The sequence below is a fragment of the Monodelphis domestica genome, chromosome 7 (genome assembly GCF_027887165.1).
Source record: "Monodelphis domestica isolate mMonDom1 chromosome 7, mMonDom1.pri, whole genome shotgun sequence".
Classification (NCBI taxonomy): domain Eukaryota; kingdom Metazoa; phylum Chordata; class Mammalia; order Didelphimorphia; family Didelphidae; genus Monodelphis; species Monodelphis domestica.
Window position 1 is genome coordinate 165,288,192 of NC_077233.1, and position 21,475 is coordinate 165,309,666.

At 36.1% G+C, this 21,475-nt stretch overlaps 1 protein-coding gene across 1 annotated transcript in view; it reads right to left on the reverse strand.

The window, feature by feature from the left end:
• FRMD3 (FERM domain containing 3) overlaps nucleotides 1–21,475 on the reverse strand; it is a 339,234-nt gene that overhangs the window by 121,542 nt on the left and 196,217 nt on the right. The window contains exon 3 of the mRNA XM_056806290.1: nucleotides 20,220–20,262. Within this exon, the coding sequence (XP_056662268.1) occupies nucleotides 20,220–20,262 (43 nt within the window). The remainder of the gene's footprint in view (nucleotides 1–20,219; nucleotides 20,263–21,475) is intronic.

Sequence of the window (21,475 nt, forward strand, 5' to 3'; positions counted from 1 at the left end):
CCATAAAGAACCCTTGAAATCCAGAGCTCTGAACCTCAAAGACCCAGGAGGAGTAAACTCTAGGAGGCAGAGATAAGCACAGGAATTTCCGCTGATCCAGATAGATATCAATCAAGACCAATCACTGAAAAGCATGGCAGGAATCAAAACCTGACCTTAACATGAATTCTCTATTCAGGAACTAAAACCAAAGAAGTGACTAAATCAAAGACTAACAAGGATAGAACTTCGTTACAGATTTGGAGATCCTGAATAAGAAGGAAGTTACTCCTTTCACAGCTGCAAAGAAAGATGCAAAAGAAAAATATGAATTTTCCATAAGAACTACATGAATATATCCAGAAAAATGAATCCTCCATGAATATGGGGACTCTAATAAAATTCATGCTCATAAGCTTACATCTAATGATTAATTATTATATAATATTATATAATAATCATTAATGATTAAGCTAATGAAGGAGACAACATGAATATGTATAAGTGGAAAGAGAAGAAAGCCAAAGTAAGTAAATAAGAAAGTCTTAGAGGGAGGTCATCAGAGGATTAGGAAAGACTTTCATAGAAAAGATGGTAAATGAACTGAACCTGAAAGGAAAGAAGGATTCTATGAGTCAGAGGAGGACAGAGTATATTCCAGCAATTGGAGGTGGTCATTGAAAAAGCAGAAAGATGGGAGATGGATTGTCATGGGTAAAGAACAGAGAGATAGTCAGTTTGGCGGGATCACAGATTGTAGAACATATAATTAATGCCCGATGAAACTGAAAAGACAGGTTAAGTCTTGGATTGTGAAGGTCTTTAAGAGATAAACAGAAGAGTTTATATTTTATCTTATATGAAATTAAGAGTCACTGGAATTTATGAAGAATAAGATTTACATGGTCAAATGCGCATTTATGAATCACTTCAGCAACAGAGTGAAGAATATACTAAGTGGAGGTGAGAGATTTAAGGCAACAAGAGCAATTAGAAGGATGTTGCAACAATCTAGTCAATAAAAGGCTAAGGTCCTAAATGAAGATGGTAGTTGTGTTGGGGTAGAAAAGGAAGAGTATACCCAAAATGTTGTAGAAATATCATGATTTGGCAACTGATTGGATATGTGAGATGAAAGAGAGTTGGGCGTCTAAGAATTAAGAAAGTGATGGAAAAAATGTTAAATGTATGGATTATATTTAAAAGTGTGTATCTAGCTCTATTTTTATCTCAGACTGCCAGTTATAAGCATTTGCTGGGGAATGCTTGCTAATACCCTTATACCACCCCATCTCTTTCTTTTAAAATACAAATATTGTTGTCAGAATAGTTGAGAAGCTGTAGGATATATAATGGAAGAATGAGTCATGAAATGAGGAGTGACCTAGATTTAAAACAATCTCTAACTTGTACTAGCCACGTGGCCAAAAGCAAGTCACTTGATGTCATCAATAGAATAGGAATCAAATCAGGAATCTATACCTTACAAAGTTTTATGTCAATTGCTTGCAAAAAATTAAAGTACTATGTAACCACCATATGTTATTGTAATCTACCAGTGGATTTGTGACCTCATTGATAGAAGTACTTCCTCCAAAAGTGCAGATTTCAACCCATTCCATTTGATTCCAAGATAGCTCTTCTCATAAGTTTGGTTCACTCAAACTGAGTAATCTTCCTCGCTCTCTCCCAACACTGTACTAATATCAAAGGAGCATAGTTATTTCTCTTCGTTTTTTTCTCATGCATTTCTTTGGTGATATCCTTTTTGTTTCTCCTTTTTTGTTAGCAACTTGTGTCAGCCTTTTCATACTCAATCACATGGGTATAAATGAATACCCACCATTGCTCTTTGCATGATCCTCAATTTCAATTGAAGCTGCCCTATCTCAGGACTTAAAATTCAGAGGCATCAAACTTAAGCCTGTGGCCCAAGAAACTGTCAGGTGTGGCTGAACCAAATTAAATTTTAATTGGCATATGTTTAACAAAATAAATTAAAATACACTATAACATAGCATTAATTTGTCATTTTCTAAGTCAATATTTAGTTGTAGGGATCATTTCTATTTGAATATGATACCATGGGATGATATCACTGAAAGAATATTCACATTAAACTGAGGGACTTCTGCTTCAGAAAGAAATTTGAAATCTTTCAAAGAACTATGTAATTTCCCAAAAGGCAATCCTTCCTTCTGATCAATGTTGGATACATTTGCAGTGTCTTTCCACTATGTATATTTGTGATATATTAACATATAATGGATTATATATCACATACATAAATTATATATATATATATATATATTATATATGTAACAAGAAACAAGCTCATCAGCTATTCTTACCTAAATTTTCCTGCCAGATGCACTTCTTTCTAATTTCTTCTAATTCCACCCTCTAACCTCATATCCTACCCCTTTGTTCTTTTTCTCTCTTTATTTGTAACACCTATAATCAACTGGTTCTTTCTCTCCCTACTCTTTTTTTTCCTCAACAAGCCAGACTTGTGTCATTAGGAGGTTAATCAAAACAAAACCATTGTTGTTTTTAATCTTTCTATAGTGAATGCATAGAGATTGGGACTAGTTAATCACAGTTATAAAGTACCTTAGCTTGATTAAAGCACTTAGCTTAATAATTTAAGTCTGTTCTATAGACTTTATGTTCTTACTGGCTTTGAAAACAAAACATGTTATAAGATTGGTTCTTCATCTCATCCCATGAATTTACTAAAAGTTATCTTGAATTTTAAATGCTTTTTTTCCTTCCAAAAAGAAGGTTTAATTTTAGAGGGAAATTGACTTGAGGGTCCTAGATTCATCTTTTAGTTTATAAATTCTTTATATAATTTTATATAATATAATAAAAAATAAATATATAAATTATTCTTTTCTCATATTTATAGAAAAATCTTGAAAGTTTTGAATCATTGGTTTTTAATATGATGGCTTTCTTCTTTACTACCTGTAAAATCATCTTCTTGCCATTATAATCCTGGAACTTGACAATTATGCAGCCAAAAGAACTGAAGCTAAAGTTTATATTTATTGGCATATATGAATTTTGTCAGTTTGCAAATTATTCCTATTTTTCAATATTTCTGGAAAATTTTCTCATATTTCATGAAATTAAATTATTATATTCTTATCTTGATAGGTTTTGAGAAACCTGATAATTCTTATTTTTTTTTCTCTTTGATTTGTCCTCCAGATTGGTCACTTCTATTATCATTACTTCTAAATCTTTTTTTTTTTCCCACTTGAGTAATTTTCTGATTTTGTTTTTCAGTTTTCACTGACCCTTCTGTCCTCCCAGTAAAACAATTCTACTTTCAGCAAGCTATTGTTTTGTATGTCTTATCCAGGATGTCTTCATTATCATCTCATACTGAGATTCCATAGTCACATTCAGTTATTTCATAACTTTATGTTATATATTTATTCAGTGATTTCCTTCAATTTATCTTGCCTTGAGAAAAATCTCAGTTTTGTTTCTGTTCATATTGTTTTGGTATATTTATCTTCTAGTTACTAGAATCTAGTACTTTTGCATCTACCTACTTTAATCCATCATGCTATTGTGGGAGTGAAGAGATGCACCCCTGGGGTTCGGGAAGGATACCTTTTGCAAGAATGCAAGACTCCAAAGTTCCATGGAGACTGGAACAACCTCCAGGAAGTGATGCAGAGCGAGAGGAGCAGAACCAGGAGAACATTGTACACAGAGACAAACACACTGTGGTATCATCGAACGTAATGGACTTCTCCATTAGTGGTGGTGTAATGTCCCTGAACAACTTGCAGGGACCCAGGAGAAAAAAACACCATTCATAAGCAAAGGATAAACTATGGGAGTGGAAACACCGAGAAAAAGCAACTGCCTGAATACAGAGGTTGAGGGGACATGACAGAGGATAGACTCTAAATGAACACTCTAATGCAAATACTATCAACAAAGCAATGGGTTCAAATCAAGAAAACATCTAATGCCCAGTGGACTTACGCGTCGGCTATGGGGGGTGGGGGGGAGGAAAAGAAAATGATCTATGTCTTTAACGAATAATGCTTGGAAATGATCAAATAAAATATATTAAAAAAAAAAAGAATGCAAGACTCCAAAACTTAGCTTAAAAATAAAAAGAGAAATGTATTAATTTGGAGAGTAATGTTGAGATGAATGGCCAGGAGGATGGTACAGGTAGAACAGCAAGATGAAAGGCTATTCCTTGGGAGGACAGCATGGATGTCAGACGACATCAGTTCTGAGGATTTTATACTCTTTACAACAGATGCTATGTCATGGTGTGGACACGACTCTAGAGTGGTAAACCCTCAGGCATTCATTTAGGGGTTTAGTTATCTGACTGGGGTCTGCCTGCAGACATAGGGAATAACCCTCATAAAAGATTCCTTAGTTTAAGGGAACAGACAGATGTCTGAGATACAGCCTGATAGAATCGAGTTGTAGCCTGGAGGTGCATCTCTCTGTCCATCTTCAATCTAAAGGAGGATCAAAGGAGGACAATCATCTCAGATGTCCTATGGGGTCATTAGATGTTTTACGCTAAGAGTCACCAGGATGTAAGGGAGCAAAGGAATTTCACTGATAATAGTTTGCCTAAGCTTCTGGGGGTACAATGCCCATGTCAATGCAACCAATATTTATCAAATATTTGGAGAAAGCTAGGTAGTACAGTGAAAGCAAATGCCTGGAATCAAGAAGTTCAGATCCAGTATACCTCAGTTATATGAAGGGGATAATAATAGTACCCACCCCATAGGGTTATTTTGAAGATCAAATAAGATAACACTCATAAAAGTGCTTTGCACAATGCCTGGAAAATAGTAGATATTATATAAATAGTCATTCTTTTCCTTTCCCTTCTTTCCCTTCACCTACAAATAAACTTAAGTAGAATCTCTTGGTCAGAGATTCTAGAAGAGAAAATTGTTCCAAAGGGGCTGAGAGGATCTCAAAAAAGAAATTCTCACAAAAAAAAATCACAAATTGTCTCAGAGAAATAAAAGAAGGCATTTAAAGAGACCAGTGACTATTTAAGAAGCATTCCGATGAGTTCAGGTCAAAATTTATATACAAAAGGCATGCAATGAAGAGATTATAACTAATCATGAATACAAAAGATTAATATGGGATGAAAAGAGCAGCACCAGAAACATTAAAGCCCAGAATGAGCTGAGATTTGTGAAAAATGTGAACCACAAAATAAAATGGCCTTTTAGATATGTTCTAAGCCAGGAAGTGAATAAAGACTATCCCTGCTCACATAGATTAAATAATATTAGCAGATGATAAGAAGGAAACTGAAATATACATCTTAAATATTAATTATTTTTTTCATCAATTAAAATGACTTTCAGATTAGAAAAGTTAGAACAGATGGGTTCTAGAACAGAGGTTCTTAACCTTTATGTGTGTGTCTTGGTTCCCTTTGTCAGTCTGGTGAAAGTCTATGGATTCTTTCTCAAAATTGATGTTTCTAATCAATTGAAAGAAATGTCAAATTTCAGTTAGAAATTAATGAAAATATAAATATAATTTTCCCATCTCAGCCAATGTTATGAACCCCTAGTCTAGAGGGAACTGAAATACAATATTGGCAAGGAGATAATAAGATCACCAAGCTGAGAATAATGTTCCTGGGAAAAAGAAATTACATACCAGAATCCTGAAAGAGACATGATTACTGAATCACTGTTCATAATCTTTGAGAAATTATGAAGGATAAAAGAGGTGCCCAAAGAGTAAAAGTTGTCTTAAATTTTAAGATGGAGAAAAAAGTGGGTTAGGGTATATTGCAAACTGTACACTGATCAGGGTTGTCAGATATTAAAAGGATGAGTTATAAACATATAAAAAGGGAAGAGTTACTATTATTCAGTATTTCACTAAATAATGAATGATATTATTCCAGTAACTTACCCTCAATTTCCTTCTCTATAAAAAGGAAAGCTAAGAAATCAGCCAGGGCAGTGGATAGAGCACAGGGTCTGGATTCAGGAATATCCAAGTTCAAATATGACCTTTGATACTTATTAGTCATATAACTCCAGGCAAATAACTTAACCTCTGTCTGCCTCAGTTTATTCAACTGTAAAATAGGGCTAGAAATACCACTTATTTCCCAGGGTTGTTATAAAGATAAAATGAGATAATATTTGTAAAAAAAATTAGGACAATGCCTGGCACACAATAGATGCACAAATGTTAGCTTCCTTCTTTTTCCTTTGTCCTATAAAATGTGACTGCCCTGCTTATTTCAGCAGGTTGCTCTGAAAATAAAATGAGATAATTATGGTAAGGAAAACTGAATCAAGCTCTGGATTTCCTGCCACTGAGGTGGAGCAAACAGCAGTTGGAATGTTAGAGTGAAGATTGATAGACAGTAATGACATTTGGTTGGGGGGGGAGGGGCAACTTGGAGAGTGACAGTTGCTCTCAAGGACTCTCTTTCCTGGCCCTTAGACTGGAAGGAGCACTCTCTTTCCCTGTCTCTGGATAGAAGTACCTCTATTCCTAGATATTTCCTGACTATGTGCTCTTCCTGGATTTCTATGATTGTGTCATTGAACAAAAGGATTTAAGGGGGCAGTTTGGACTGTAAGGTTGATCTTTAGGGTGCTAGCCCAAAGAGATAGACCCAACCAGCTCTGAAGGTCAGAACCTTTTCTTCCTCTTGATGTCTACTGCTAAGACTTTGAACTTAAGAAAGCTAGCATAGACAGGAATAAAAGAAACCCTCCACCAGTCTGGGAGGCCTGGCCTCAGCTCTAAAGCTGAGAGAGACTCAAACCCAATCTAGGGAAATCCTGATTCCCTCTTCCCTGATATCTTCCCAATCCAAACTTGTTATTAAATTCATCTTGAGTTAAATAACCCACAGTCAGATAAGAGGACTGTCATTTCAGGGGAACATAGAGGAGGCTGTACCTAAGGACAACCATTGAACCATAAATGGTCCTTATTAGACCCCTGTCAGGCGACCTTGGTCAGGGGGGAGGCTTGTCCCTCAGGAGGGTCCATGCTTACCTGCTCTAGGGTATCTTCAACATCAATCAATAGAGAAGACATCCCCTCAGGCTATCATAGTTGGCCCATTTCAGAACCCCATTTTTCACAGACAGCCTCTCAGTAGGGGGTATCTTCCTCCTGTTACCTCACCAGCATCCATATTCCCTTTATCCCTGAAACTCCTCCATTCCCTATTACAAAACCTTCCTTATCCCCTGTACTTCTTCAATCCTCAACAATTCCTTTAACTATTAACATAATGGATGTGTAAAGTATTATTTAAATGGAAAGTATTATGATTATTTGGAGGGTAACTAGGTGGCATAGTGGATAGCGTATCAGACCTGGAGCCAGGCAAACTCATTTTCCTGAATTCAAATCTGGCTTCAGACTAGCTATGTGATCCTGGACAAGTCATTTAATCTTGTTTGTTTTACTTTCTTTATCTATAAAATGAGCTGGAGAAGAAAATGGCAAACCACTCCAGCATCTTTGCCAAGAAAATCCTAAATGAGTTTACAAAGAGTCGGGCTCAACTGAACAATAAAAAGATTATTTTTAGGGACACAATGGTAGTCAGAAGTTATATCTTGGACCTTGGATTTGAGCTTCTTTAATTACAAAATAAGTGAGCTAGACTTTAACTTCTCTACCTGTGACCTTTTGAGGAACTTCCAGAGTAGAAACTGCCTCCAGTGAAGTGCATGGGGCAACTTGTCAGCAGCTTATCTACAGGACCACAGATGTAGGGCTAGAAGGGACCTCAGCAACCATCTAGTCCAACTCCCTCACTTTACAGCTTAAGAAATTGAGGTCCAGGGATATGAAATGACTTGCCTATGGTCCCAAAATGTTAGCCTTCTTAGAGACTTAGAAAATAGAGTGGGGCACTAAGAGGGTAAGTATTTCTGATTCTAAGGCCAATTCTCTTATTCTTACTAATAATTCCCATCATCATCCCACCCAATTTATACTCTTGTTCCCCTGTTGAAAAAGACTCAAACCCTGAAATCAAATAACCCCAAAGGAAAACAACCTACTGTTTGTCTCACCTCAGTGATATAATTCTTGTTATGTGTTTAAAAGGTAGCTAGTCAACACTACATAGAAAATAAAAGAGCAGGGCAGCAAGAAGGCTCAGTTGATAGAAAGCTAGGACCTGGGCTCAAATTTGACCTCAGACATTTCCTAGCTGTGTGACCCTAAACAAGTCACTTAATCTCAATTGCTTAGTTCTTACTGCTCTTCTGCCTAGGTAGAAAAGAAGAAAGGGAGAGGAGAAAGGGGGGAAGGGGTGGGGAGAAAGGAAAAAGAAAAAGGAGAAAGAACAGAGAGAGAAAGAAAGAGAGAAGAAAGGAAAACTAGAAATAGAAGAAAAAGGAAAAGAGAGAAAGAAGAAAAGAAAGAGAAAGAAAATAAATTAGCAAGGATGTATTATCATTAAAGGAGGAAATCACATAGTGATATTAGGGTTTCTTACAAGAATATAATAATTTCCAGGAAGTACAAATGTGGAAAACCACTTACAACAGGACTAAAATATGTTTATTAAATATGAGTTAACCTTGTATATTATCTTCTAACCTACATTTGCATACAAATGTTATTCTCAGGCCTTTTAGGATATTTGGCAGTACCTCAGGACCAGTGAACATAATAGCGATATAGCTTTAACTACTCTGATTGGACAATTGGACCTCAAATATCTCCCAGCCACAATAAAGCACACAGGCTGCTTTGCAGGATAAATGGAATTTTCCTCCATCTCTGTGTCTGCTCTTTGTATATAGTTTCATGGTTCATCCCTCAATCCTACCTAAATCAATTAAACTCAAAACTTTCCATCTCTTTGGCAAGCTACACAGCTTAGAAGTTTGTTCTTGTTTTTAAATGACCCGAACTATCATAATCAGAAAGGAGCACTTCACCAAAATAGAAAGAATGACCCTTTCTCTTCTAGGCTTAGGCAGAGCACTGTTGTAAGCAAACTACACTAAGACTTTTGGTGTGCTCTATAATTTATAAATTCCATTATTTATCAATAAAATTGCTTGGATGTGAAAGAAGCCCCAGAATTTTTGAGTTGAGAGAGACTTTAAAGATGAATATTTAGGGGACTGCTGGGTAGCTCAGTGGATTGAGAGCCTTGCCTAGAGATGGGAGGTCCTAAGTTCAAATCTGACCTCAAATACTTCCTGGCTGTGTGACCCTGGACAAGTCACTTGACCTCCATTGCCTAGCCCTTACCACTCTTTTGCCTTGGAACCAATAAACAGTATTGATTCCACATTGAAAGATAAGGGCTTTAATAAACAAACAAACAAACAAATGAATGAATAAAAAGATGAATATTTAGTCCAGCCTTTTCATTTGATAAATAAGAAGACTAAGGCCCAACAAAGTGATTTCCTTAGTGTCACAGAGCTAAGACTAATAGTAACCAGGTCTCCTAGAACATTATTCTTTGCACTAGGCAATCTTAATTTTATGATGGTTACTTTAGGCACACAGCAGCCAAAGTCAATCATCACATTTTAATATGATTATAGCAATCAATCAAATTATTATCAGGCTTCATATCCCTATGAATGAGAACCATTATATGGACACTTTCAACTGGGCAGGTGAGACTTAGCTCACCTGCATGCACAATACCAGATTTTCTGGAAAGAGGCCCATTTGAATGGATAGACCCATCATTTCACCTCCTATAATACTGCCCATTACAAAGTACAAATTGTCCTCATTTTAGAAATAACACTAACTAGCTTTGAGACTCTGGGCAAATTACTTAAGCTCTCTAAGACTCAGTTTCTTCATTTGATAAACGAGGGTGATAAAAAAGAATGTATTTTATACAGTTATTATGAGAATCAAATGAGATTCTGTAAGTAAAGCCTTTTTGCAAACCTCAAAGTATAATATAAATGCAAGCTATTAGTAGAGCAAAAGACTAGACTAATGTCTTGTACAGAGGATTTAGAATAATTTTGGTCAAAGGAGTACAGACTTTATGTTGATATGAACCTTTAATGATTTATCCAAAGTCATATCTACTAATAACTGGTAGAGTGGAATTTCAACTCGGATTGATTACAAAGTAGTATGTGCTATCTCTCTCTCTCTCTCTCTCTCTCTCTCTCTCTCTCTCTCTCTCTCTCTCTCTCTCTCTCTGTCTCTGTCTCTCTCTCTGTCTCTCTCTGTCTCTGTCTCTCTGTGTGTCTCTGTGTCTCTGTCTGTCTGTCTGTCTCTGTCTCTGTCTCTCTCTCTCTCTCACACACACACACACACACACATACACACGCACGCACGCACGCATACCCCTAGATTTGGATCTTGGCTCTGATTCTAACTCTGTGACCTTGAATGAGACTCAGTTTTCCTATCTGCAAATATGAGAATGATAAATTTGTATTACCTGTTTCATAGAAGTGTTAAAAATAAAGCACATTTTAATCCATAAAATCATATATAAGTATGTTTTCTTTATCTTTTTAGGTTCTAGGTATCATAATGGAAAAAGGATTTGATACACTCATTAAATAATAGCAGTTACTCCATCAATAAGGATAGACTATGAGATGAAATCAAATGACTTTTCACTTGTTTATTTGGGTGTAAGTTCTGGAGTTAGGGGTTTTTAGGATTATTCACTTTCAAAAAAGAACTCTATAGAAATATGTTTTGCATGATAATATATGTATATAACCTAGATCGAATCACTTGCCAGCTCTGGAAGGGGGAAGGGAAAAGAAGGAAGAAGATAAGTTTGATCATATAACTTAGGAAAACTTATGTAGAAATCTATTACATGTAATTGATCAAAAGAAAATAAGTTTTAAAAAAGAAAATAAATAGGTTATGGCACTGCATGGATATTGTTCATCTAAACTCATTCTGGCTACCAACCAAACATTTAATTCTTCCAGCATCTTATGTTCAAACAGCTCCACCATCCTACCTCCTAATCTGTTTAATGCCCTCCCCTTCAACATGCCTGCATTATTTCCTCTGAGGACAGAGATATTATTCCCTTTTTCCAGTCCCTACTCTCAGGAGATCTTTAGTGTCCCTGATAATGGTGACTTGTTTATATTTACATCTATTTCATCATTTTAGTCTCAGTGTGGTCCTTGCTCCAAATAAATCAACCTAGTTTTTGCCTGGTTACTGCTACTATTAAAGGAGTTTTCTAATACCTTGTAATGCCATGCCCTCATGCACTTTGGGATGGAAAAGAAAGGAAATATCTTACTGGCATATACTATATTTACATTTTTATTTTTCCTTCTTTGCACACCTATGTCTCTCTAATGAAAGTGGAAAGGGGGGAAGGAAAATACACGCAACAAATGAGAGATCAAATTTGTTTAGAGCCAGCAGTTGTCCAGCGTTCCCTGGTTTCAGAATATTGATGTCATTTCATCTTGGCCCATGAATTAGGATCCACACATGGATGGATAGGGAAAGCAGGATGAGACCTACAATGGAAACTGAGTCTAGAAAGTCTCTGCTAGAAGCAGAATGTGAGACTGTCTCCCAGTCGCAGACCACAGAATCCATGATGCCCAATCTGGAAGGAAGAGATCATTTTCTTTACAAAAGTTCTCATTTGGAGAAGGTATTTGCTTCAAGACATAGGATCTAGAGTTGGAAGAGACTTTACAAAGCATTGTGTCCAACCACCTATTTTATAGCTATGGGAGAATTAAGGCTGAGAGGTTAAGTGATTTACCTAAAATCTCATACACAGGAACAGAGCTGGGATTTGAAGCCAGGTCCTCTGACTACAAATATAACTTTCTTTCCCAATACTACATCTTCTCATTATACTAGGAGTTCCCACAGTGGCCAAAGGAGTGACCTCAGGACACAGGAGGACATCAATATCCTGATATGGATATTGGATATATTTCAAGGGAGCCTACAAATGAGAGTTTTTCTAAAAATATATTTTGATAAATGCATTTTGATATAATTAGTTTCCTTTGTAATCCTGTATATTTTACTTTATGCATTTTAAAATGTTATTCTGGGAAGGGGTCCACACATAGAATTCGCCAAAGAGGTTCGTGACACTAGAAAAGTTAAGAACACATTCACTATGCTATAAAGTTATTTAATCAAGATAAAGAATAAATAAATGGCTTTCCGGCTCTGGGGAACATCAGCATTTTCAAAAGCAGGTGAAATAGGCAACTGTTAATTCAAGGCAAAAGACTTGAGAGCTGAAAAGAAAAACCTTAGCAGTCAAGACAAGGAAAGGTATTTCTCAGATGTTATTTCCCTAGTTCTACAGGGTCAAAGAAGAGGGAATACTGAATGTATTTCAGATCTGAAGTCCTGGATCTTTAACCAGTCCTGGTGACAAGCATAGAATAGGAACCTCCCTGAAATCCTACACCCAGAGTTAAGGGAGAGGAAAACAAAATGGAAAAGACTGACACCTTGGAGTCTGGTCCAACCAAGTCTATCAGAAGGAAATGAGAGCTGATCTAATATCTACCCCAAGCAGGATTGAGGTCTAACTGATTCCAACAGGAAGCTTAGCAAAGCTGCAAGTCAATCAAAAAGAAAGGAGTTAGAAAAGTAAGCTTTAGGCCCCTGTAATTAGTATATCAGGCCAAAATGAACCCAAAAGATCTCTGTAGCTTTTTAACTTTCCCATTTTATTTCTTACTGTAATCTATTGGTTCAAGCTCAATAGGATTTTGTATACTGAATAGTAAAATCTGATATAATGCAATATATGATATATGATATAATGTAAAATAATATAGCATAGTATGATTTAATAAATGATATAATAATAGGAAATATACTATAGCTTGATATAGTAATATATGTCTATTTTCTTTATTACATATATGTCATATATTATCTATATTACATTATATATTTCTAATATGTATTATATTATCTATATTATATACTTCTAATGTGTCATGTTATCTATATTATAGTATATGTTTCTAATATATTATCATATATTTATAATATATAATCTATTATATATGTGTGTAATTTATGTTATATATTATCTATATTATATTTAATATCTATATATAACATTCCTTTTTAAATCCTAATGAAATATTCAACCTATTTTTAGCAAGCAAGTGAAGGAAAGAAGGAAAAGATTTACATCTTTTCTCCCAAGGCAACTAGGTGGCACATTGAAAGGGCTCTGAGCTTAGAGTCAGGAAGACCTGTGTTCAAATGTGACCTCAGACACTTAGTAGCTATTTTTTCCTGGGCAAGCTATTTCACCTCTATCTGCCTCCGTTTGCTCAACTGAAAAATGGGAATAATAGTAAGACCTATTTCACAAGATTGTTGTGAGGTTCAAATGTGATAATATTTATAAAACCCTTAGCATAATGCCTAGCATATAGTAGACATTTAACAAATGCTTGTCTTCCTTTTTTCTTTCCTGTCCTGAAAGCCAAACCAGGTAGTAAGAATTCTATCCCCCCAGAAAAGAGACAGTGTCAGCAGAAATCATTAATTAAAGTTAGTCTATAGGTATAATTCGTATTTATATATTATATGTAATAAATTATGTATATTAAATATTATTTATACATTATATATGTTTATATATTTATATACTATATTAATAAATATATGATATATAATAAATATATTCTATAATATATTATGTGTAAGAAATACATTACATAATAAATATATTAAATATAATAAATTATATAATTTTATTGCTATAATTATACTATACTAATTAGTATAATTTAGGCAAAATTATAAAGGCAAAATTTTTCTCTTCCCACAAATAGAATAGAGATAAAACTGGTCTGGGACTAGATCTGTGGGTAGTATTTGTACAGAGAACTCTACAGTAAGTAAGGAACTCTACCAATGGAGGCTGACACTTTCTCTATAATTTCTAGTTTTAGAGAATTGCCTAGAGTACAGAGAAATGGACTTGCCCAGAGCAGGACCTGAACCCAGGTCTTATGCCAACCTTCCTCTATTTAATCTTTATTGCTGATGATGCCTATTTAAGTATCTTATGATTATGCCATAAAAACTAAGGAGCCTTTAGTAAGATTATTCTCTTTATATTCTACCTTAGTCCTTTATATAGAGTATTCCCCCCAAAATATATTTAAATTATACATTTAATATAGTTTATAGATTTAGAGCTGGTAGATAGTCATTAAACATTTATTAAGCCCCTATTCTGGGCCAGGCACTCTGATAATTGTGGGTAATACAAAGAAAGACAAAAGTCAGACCCCCCCCCTCCAGGAGCTCCCAGCCTAGGACCCAGGAGACCATCTATCCCCACACCTTCCTCCTCTCCTCCCCACTGCCTGCTAGAATATACCAGATGTAAGTGTCTTAATTGTGAGACTCCCAGAGATTAATTGACCTCTTTGGTCACACGTCTAGAAACTGACAAAGCCTGAAACTGAAGGTAGTCGGGACTTTTGGATTCCAAATCCCACGATTTTTCCTCTACGTTGTTCTGCCTGCTTCCAGTTATGGATTTGGAGCCCTCCTGCGATGCTATCCTAGCAGCCTGGGTCAGGGCCTCCCCTCCGACCTAGGAGGCTTTCAATAAATATTGGATGAATGGATGGATGAGCCACTTTTGACAGGCGACCTTCAGAGCCTCCTCCAGGAAGTCACGTGGGCACGGATGGGCCAAAGGAACCCAAATGGACCTGTACATGAAATCTGACCTTCTAATCATTTTCCTTTCCTGAGGATGGGAAGAGAAAAGCATCTTCATTACTGAAGTCTGCAGGCACTGCCAATGGACAGAGGCTACGGGAACATAAAAGGCATATTCCCAGCAGAAATTGCCTCAGGGTTGGAAACAAGATCCTGTTTGTATCTCTGTGGCTGAATCCCAGGGGTGGGGCTCAGCTTTCCCTGGACTGATGATAATGACCAAACTAGAATCATTAAAGATAATTTTTTTGAAAGGGGAAAAAAAGAACCCTCCGTGTTTCCCAGCTAGAAGAGAAAGCAAATACAGTCCCAAAATAGATAGATAACCTATATAATCAGAGCAAGTTAGGTTTACAAAGTACTTCATATTTGGCCATCGCAACAGCTCTGTCAGGGACAGAGTAAACATTTTATGGTCCCTATTTTACAAATGGGGAAACTGAGACTCAAAAGAGTTAAATGATTTGTCAAAGGCAACAAGCCAATAATAATAACAGCCCATGTTTATAAAAGGTCTTGAGGTCTGGAAAGCACTTTGGAATTTATTATTCCTTCCTTTAAGTCTGATAATGTGAAGTAAACAGTATTCTCCACATTTTACTAATGAGAAGACTTCACAATCACTTGGAATTTTAGAATTAGAAGAATTCACAAATCACTTTATATATACTATCTCATTAAGTCATCCCAACCCTGTGCAAAAAGCAATGCCAATTTCATTAACCCCATTTTACAAAAGAGGAAACTGAGGTTCATCGGATATAAGTGATGAGGAAGGGCACCAATCCTGAGTGCTGAGCAATGAATTGATCTGTCTGGAGTCACATAACTGGTCAAAGCCTGAAACAGGATGCCAAATCAGGACTTTTTGAATCCAAGTCCAGCGCTATCCACTGAGTTGCCTACCCACTTGGTAATGGTACAGCTGGAACCTGAACTCAGATCTTCTCATTCCAGATCCCAAACTTTTCCCACAACACTGTGAATTCGAGGTGAATTAGATCACCTTGAAAGTCATTTATTTTCCATAGGCAGAAGAGGAAAACCTAATCATCTTGTTATTTTAATCAAACTGAAAAATCACTTGTGGCTGCAGCCCCTCCCCTAAAAGTTCTGCTCCCTCCAGGGCCAGAACATTGCTGGGGTATTTGAGGTCACAGCCTCATTTAAGGATGGCCAGATTCCAGTTGGAAGGCTTCGACTCCTCAATTACTTACAACATGATGCACATTTATGTGCCCTGTGATTATATCATAAAAACGAAGGGGCCTTTAATAAGGTTTCCTCCCTTTATAGCATGACCCTGTTAATAACAGCCTTTGCTCCAAATTAAAAAAAAAAAATCTTTCTTCCTTCAAGATGCAGCTCAAGCATCAACTTTACATTTTTGGAGACTGTTAACTTGTGTTTTGTTTTATTTTTAGTAAGTGAATTTCAATATATTGGTTTCCTTTGTAGTCCTAGGCCTTTGTTTTGTGTGTTTTTTTTAATAACCCTTACCTTCCATCTTAGAAACAAAACTCAGTACTGGTTCTAAGGCAGAAGAGAGGTAAGGGCTAGGCAATGGGGGTTAAGTGACTTGCCCAGGGTCGCACAGCTGGGAAGTGTCTGAGGTCAGATTTGAAACCAGGACCTCCAGTCTCTAGGCCTGGCTCTCATTCCACTGAGCCACCTATGGCACTTTCATTTTATGAATTTCAAAACATTATTCTGAGCAAGAGTCCATTGACTCTAAAAAAAGGGGGGAAGAAGTCCATTTCTATATGAAGACCCTCTGGTTCCCCTTCTATCCCCTCCCTGACTTCTGGTGTCCATCCTTTCTAACTACCTTGTATTTAAGGACTTCATAATTGTTTTTTATTTATATATTATATATTATATATATATTTATATATATATTATAAATATATATTTTTTATTTTTATTTATATATAAATATATATTTTATTCATATATATTATATATTTATATTTTTTGTTTTATTTTTTATTTATATATTATATATATTATATATTTTTTATTTATATTTATATTGGTACTTCTTGCCAACCCCACCTCAATCTTTGAGAGTGGAAATGGTTTCATTCTTTGTATTCGTATGCCCCCATTCACATGGCCCATGGCACAGATTGCAATGGAGACAAGAGCTCATCAGCTTGGGAGCTCCCTCACAACCCATCCTTTTCTACCCATCTTATGCCTCCCTATTCTGGGTCCTCCCAAAAATTCCCTGGGTTTTTTTTTTTTGTCAAGTAATTGTCCATTGTTGTTATTATTGTTATCATTGACATCAGTCAGCCTGGAGCAAAGCATTTCAGAATAAAAAACAAAAAAAAATAGACATTTCTCTAAATAGTTGAGAAACAGAGAAAATGGGAATTTTCACCAAATAGTGAGAATCTACTCAACAAGCTGGCAGCCTTCTTTGCATTTTTCCCGCAAAAAAGAACTGACTATCTCTCTGTCACCCCTCATTCTTGCCATGGGATGAGTACATTTTCTCTTCTTGTCATATAATTCCTGGATCACGTCCTTTATTCTCATTGTTCTTTTCCAGAGTTCTCCATAGTTAACACATTGCCACTGTCCACAGCCACCAGGAGTCCTTGCTTGGACCTCTGTGTGATGTTCCTCCTTAGATTGTTGCTTGACTGTCTGATTGACATCCGGGCTCTCATTAGCACAGAATTCCTACCTAATATATAATTCCTTCCATTTATAATTTTATCTTTGAACTTGAGGCAGAAGTACATTGTAATCAGTTCATACCATTTCAAAAAGAACCACTTGTTAAATTTTTACACCTCAGAAATTGGTCAACACCATAAGGGTTTGATTTATTGTTTTATTGATTTCTGGACTTAAGGAAGTGGTGGAGAAAATGTTAATAATGCAGAATAAGAGAGGAAGAGATCCTGGGTTCAAGACTCACACAAGGCTCAGACACTTCCTAGCTGTGTGACTTGGCCATTGCCTAGCCTTTACCAATCTTCTGCCTTGGAACTATGACACAGCATTGATCCTAAGACAGAAAGTGGTTTTTTTAGATGCGGATTCAACTTTAAAGTGTCTCAGGCAAACCCTTACCACTCTTCTGCCTTGGAACCAATACACGGTATTGATTCCAAGAAGGAAGGTAAGGGTTTAAAAAATAAAATAAAATAAAATAAAATAAAATAAAATAAAATAAAATAAAATAAAATAAAATAAAATAAAATAAAATAAAATAAAATAAAGTGTCTCAGGCACTCATTTCTTTCCTTCTCTCTCCTCCCACCAAGAGCCAGCAATTAAACATTTACCAGTATGCCAAGGATGGAGGTATTATAAATATGGAGGGGTCCCTGCTCTCACCTATACTGTTCTTTCCACTGAGCATCCTAGAATACACCTAGCCTCAGGAGCTCTAGCTCTTGGCTAGAACTAACTGGGGTCATTCTTTCTGCCACTCATTTTACTTCAGAAGAGAATGAGTTCTGAGATGGAAAGTGAGAACAGGAAAAAGAGATAGCCATATGGTGTTGCACTGACTGTTCTGCTCTTTTTTCCCCTTGGGGCTAATTATTGTTTTGTTTTGTTTTTTAGCTGTTAGATCTCTCAGAAGGACCCCTTGTACCTAGCATAGTGCCTGGTGCAAAGTAGGTGTATAATAAATGCTTGTTAAAGTAAATTGATTTCCTTTAGAAAAGCTGGATATGATCAACCTCTGAAGAAAACCGAATAGGAATAGAAAGGAAAACAGCTTTTTCTCAGAAGTATATGGCACTTTCACAAAAAGTGATCATATAATTGGACATAAAAACCTCACATCCAACTATAGAAAAGGAGAAATATTAATTGTATACTTTTCAGACCATAATGCAATAAAAACTACACCCAACAAAGGGTAGCATAAAAAAGGCTAAAAATTAATTGGAAATTGAATTGATTTCTTCCCTCTAAAAATTATCAAAGATGCGTCTCTCCAGATTATCTCTTTTATACTCCAGTTCCTAAAAGGGGGAAAGGGTGGGCCTCTTGAATGACAGCAACTGATGTGTATAATGTGTTCAATTGAACTTAAGCGAGAAATTGATTTACCATCTACACATAGAATCAGCCAGGATGCCCACAACAGATAAAATGAATTTCTGAAGATGTAATGAATTCCTAAAGTACATTTTGAAAATTGCCTTCCTAGACATAAACAAAACAGGATGGTGACAGCAAAGAGCAGGTCATCATCACAAAACATCTAGGCAACTGGATCATAAATCAAGCATCCTTCTCTTTCTCCAAAATGATGGTCAGTGAGTTCCATAGAGATGTGATTACACAGGCAGATGCCTTGAACAGTAAGACAACAAAACAATGAAATCTGAAATCACAGAATTGAGGGCTAGAAGGAAGCTGAGAGATCATTTAGTCCAGGGCCCCTTAACTTGGTGTCCATTAACCTGAGACCCATAAACTTGGGGATTTTTCTTAAGTATTTTGATAACTATTTCAGCATCATTTTGTAATCAGAGGTATTTATTCTATACATTTAAAAACATTGTGCTGAGAAGAGATCCATTACCTTCACTAGACTATGAAAAGGGTCCATGACACTAAAAAGAGTTAAAAACACCTCATCTAGTCCTACCTTATTATTTTTTCAGCTGAGGAACCTGAGGCCCAAGTAGGTAGTAACTTATACAAGGTTACATAGCTAGGAAGTAACAGAGTCAGGATTTGAATTCAGGTCCTCTGACTCCACAGTTACTGCTCTTTAAACTATACCACTGTATCCTCACTCCTTTTTTGAGGGACAGAAAAGAAGACGATAATTGTCTATTTAGTGATAATAACATGTCATAGGACTTGGGCTCCCAAAGCAACAGAACCATTTTCATCAATTTTCTGAAACTGAATGGATCACTTCTCAATTTCAATATGGTGCTTCCAAAGGGTAGAAGGACTCTAGGAAATGGTATATTCTGCCCTTTAGCAGAAAGGGAAGCCTTTAGGGTCCTGATAATTCATGACTCCCTCTTGCAGCAAAGGTTCATTGTGTGTATCCATTTACTTTGTTTTCCCAAGGCTGGGAACTGGGAAGATAACACAAGGTTGTAAATGGGGAAGGAAGGAAGAGAGGATCATTTTCATGGCCCTAGCTGGGACAGAGGAGGCACCACTGTTATCTAAACCTCAGTCAACCTTTCTAACTTAACCTGTTTTCCCCCCACAGGGTAAAAGAATTACAGTGTTATATCAATAAAAAGAACAATGAATTGTGGACTCAAAAGATTGGTGTTTAAATCCTGGCTCTGGCATTTAGTACCTCTGTGATCTTGGACCAGTCACTGAATTTTTCTGTGCCTTGATTTCTTGACCTATAAAAGGAAAGGGCCAGAATAGAACATCTCTAAGGTCCCTTCTGGTTCTACTATGATTCTAATAAAATAATAGCGTAATTGAAAAAAACATAACCCAATTCTTGGGTATCTTTTTATTCAAAACCCAAGTTTGGGATCAAAACTTACATTTCATTTGCTTGGCGATTGACTTGTTGGGTTCTAGCCAGTGCTGGAAAGGAAAAGAAAAGACCCATGGTCAAAATGCTGCATGGTACAGTGAAAATATAAAAACCAAGAGGCTTTTAATAAGGTTATTCTCTTTTCATAGCATGATCCTGGTAATAATAGCCCATCTTCAAGCGTTCCATTCTCAGAAGGTCACCATGAACTATTTAAGCAATAATAATAGAGGAAAGGGTCTATAATTACAAAGTAATAATATTAATGTCTAAGTGAGTAATATTTGAGTCACACTGCATCCGATAGGGAGGCATTAGGAATACAATATGCACTCAAGGGTGAAATCCCTCATTGGTTTAGGGATGAAATTAGGAATTGTCAATTTGGTCTGGTTTTGCTAAGGATATAGTTCTGCTAAAATGAGACATGTGCATTCCTAAAAATCACTGCACTATGCAAATTCATATAAAAATGTGATTAAACCATAGGGCTAATGGGGGAAATGGGATCAGAAGCACAACACTCAAAATCTTCAACAGTGACGCAAAGTAAAATAGGAACCTAATAATAATGGTACCACACAGTTCTATACCTGTTAAATTGTTAAGAAACACATGAACACTATAATAAGTCATAGAAACATCCATGGCCTCATCCTGTTGCTCGGCTTCTCAAGATAGCTCCATCACTTCTATTATCCTTACCTATCTTTTCCCATTTTCCCAACTTCAGCAGAAGGCCAGATAACTGCCAAAAAAATAGGACTGTCAAGCTCTTCACCTCTCCCCTCTTTTTCTAGAATCTTCTTCCTCCTTTTTCAAATCATTCTGCCCCATTAGAGTTGCTGAAATGAGTCAGCAAATGATAAGTCAGAGGCATTCCAGTAAATCAAATTGTATGATTACTGTACATATAAATAGATTATACTTGGGCTATTTTTTAATAGTCATTTATTCTGCCTTGTAATCAGATGGAATAATTAGAATGTCTCTTTGATTTCACTGCCATTTTCCTTACAAATGAAAACTTGGTGGATGCTGTATGCCAGACTTGCTTTAAAAAATAACTTTTCCTTTTCATTAATAAACATGCTATTGCCCTGGAAAGAAAGAAAGAAAGAAAGAAAGAAAGAAAGAAAGAAAGAAAGAAAGAAAGAAAGAAAGAAAGAAAGAAAGAAAGAAAGAAAGAAAGAAAGAAAGAAAGAAAGAAAGAAAGAAAGAAAGAAAGAAAGAAAGAAAGAAAGAAAGAAAGAAAGAAAGAAA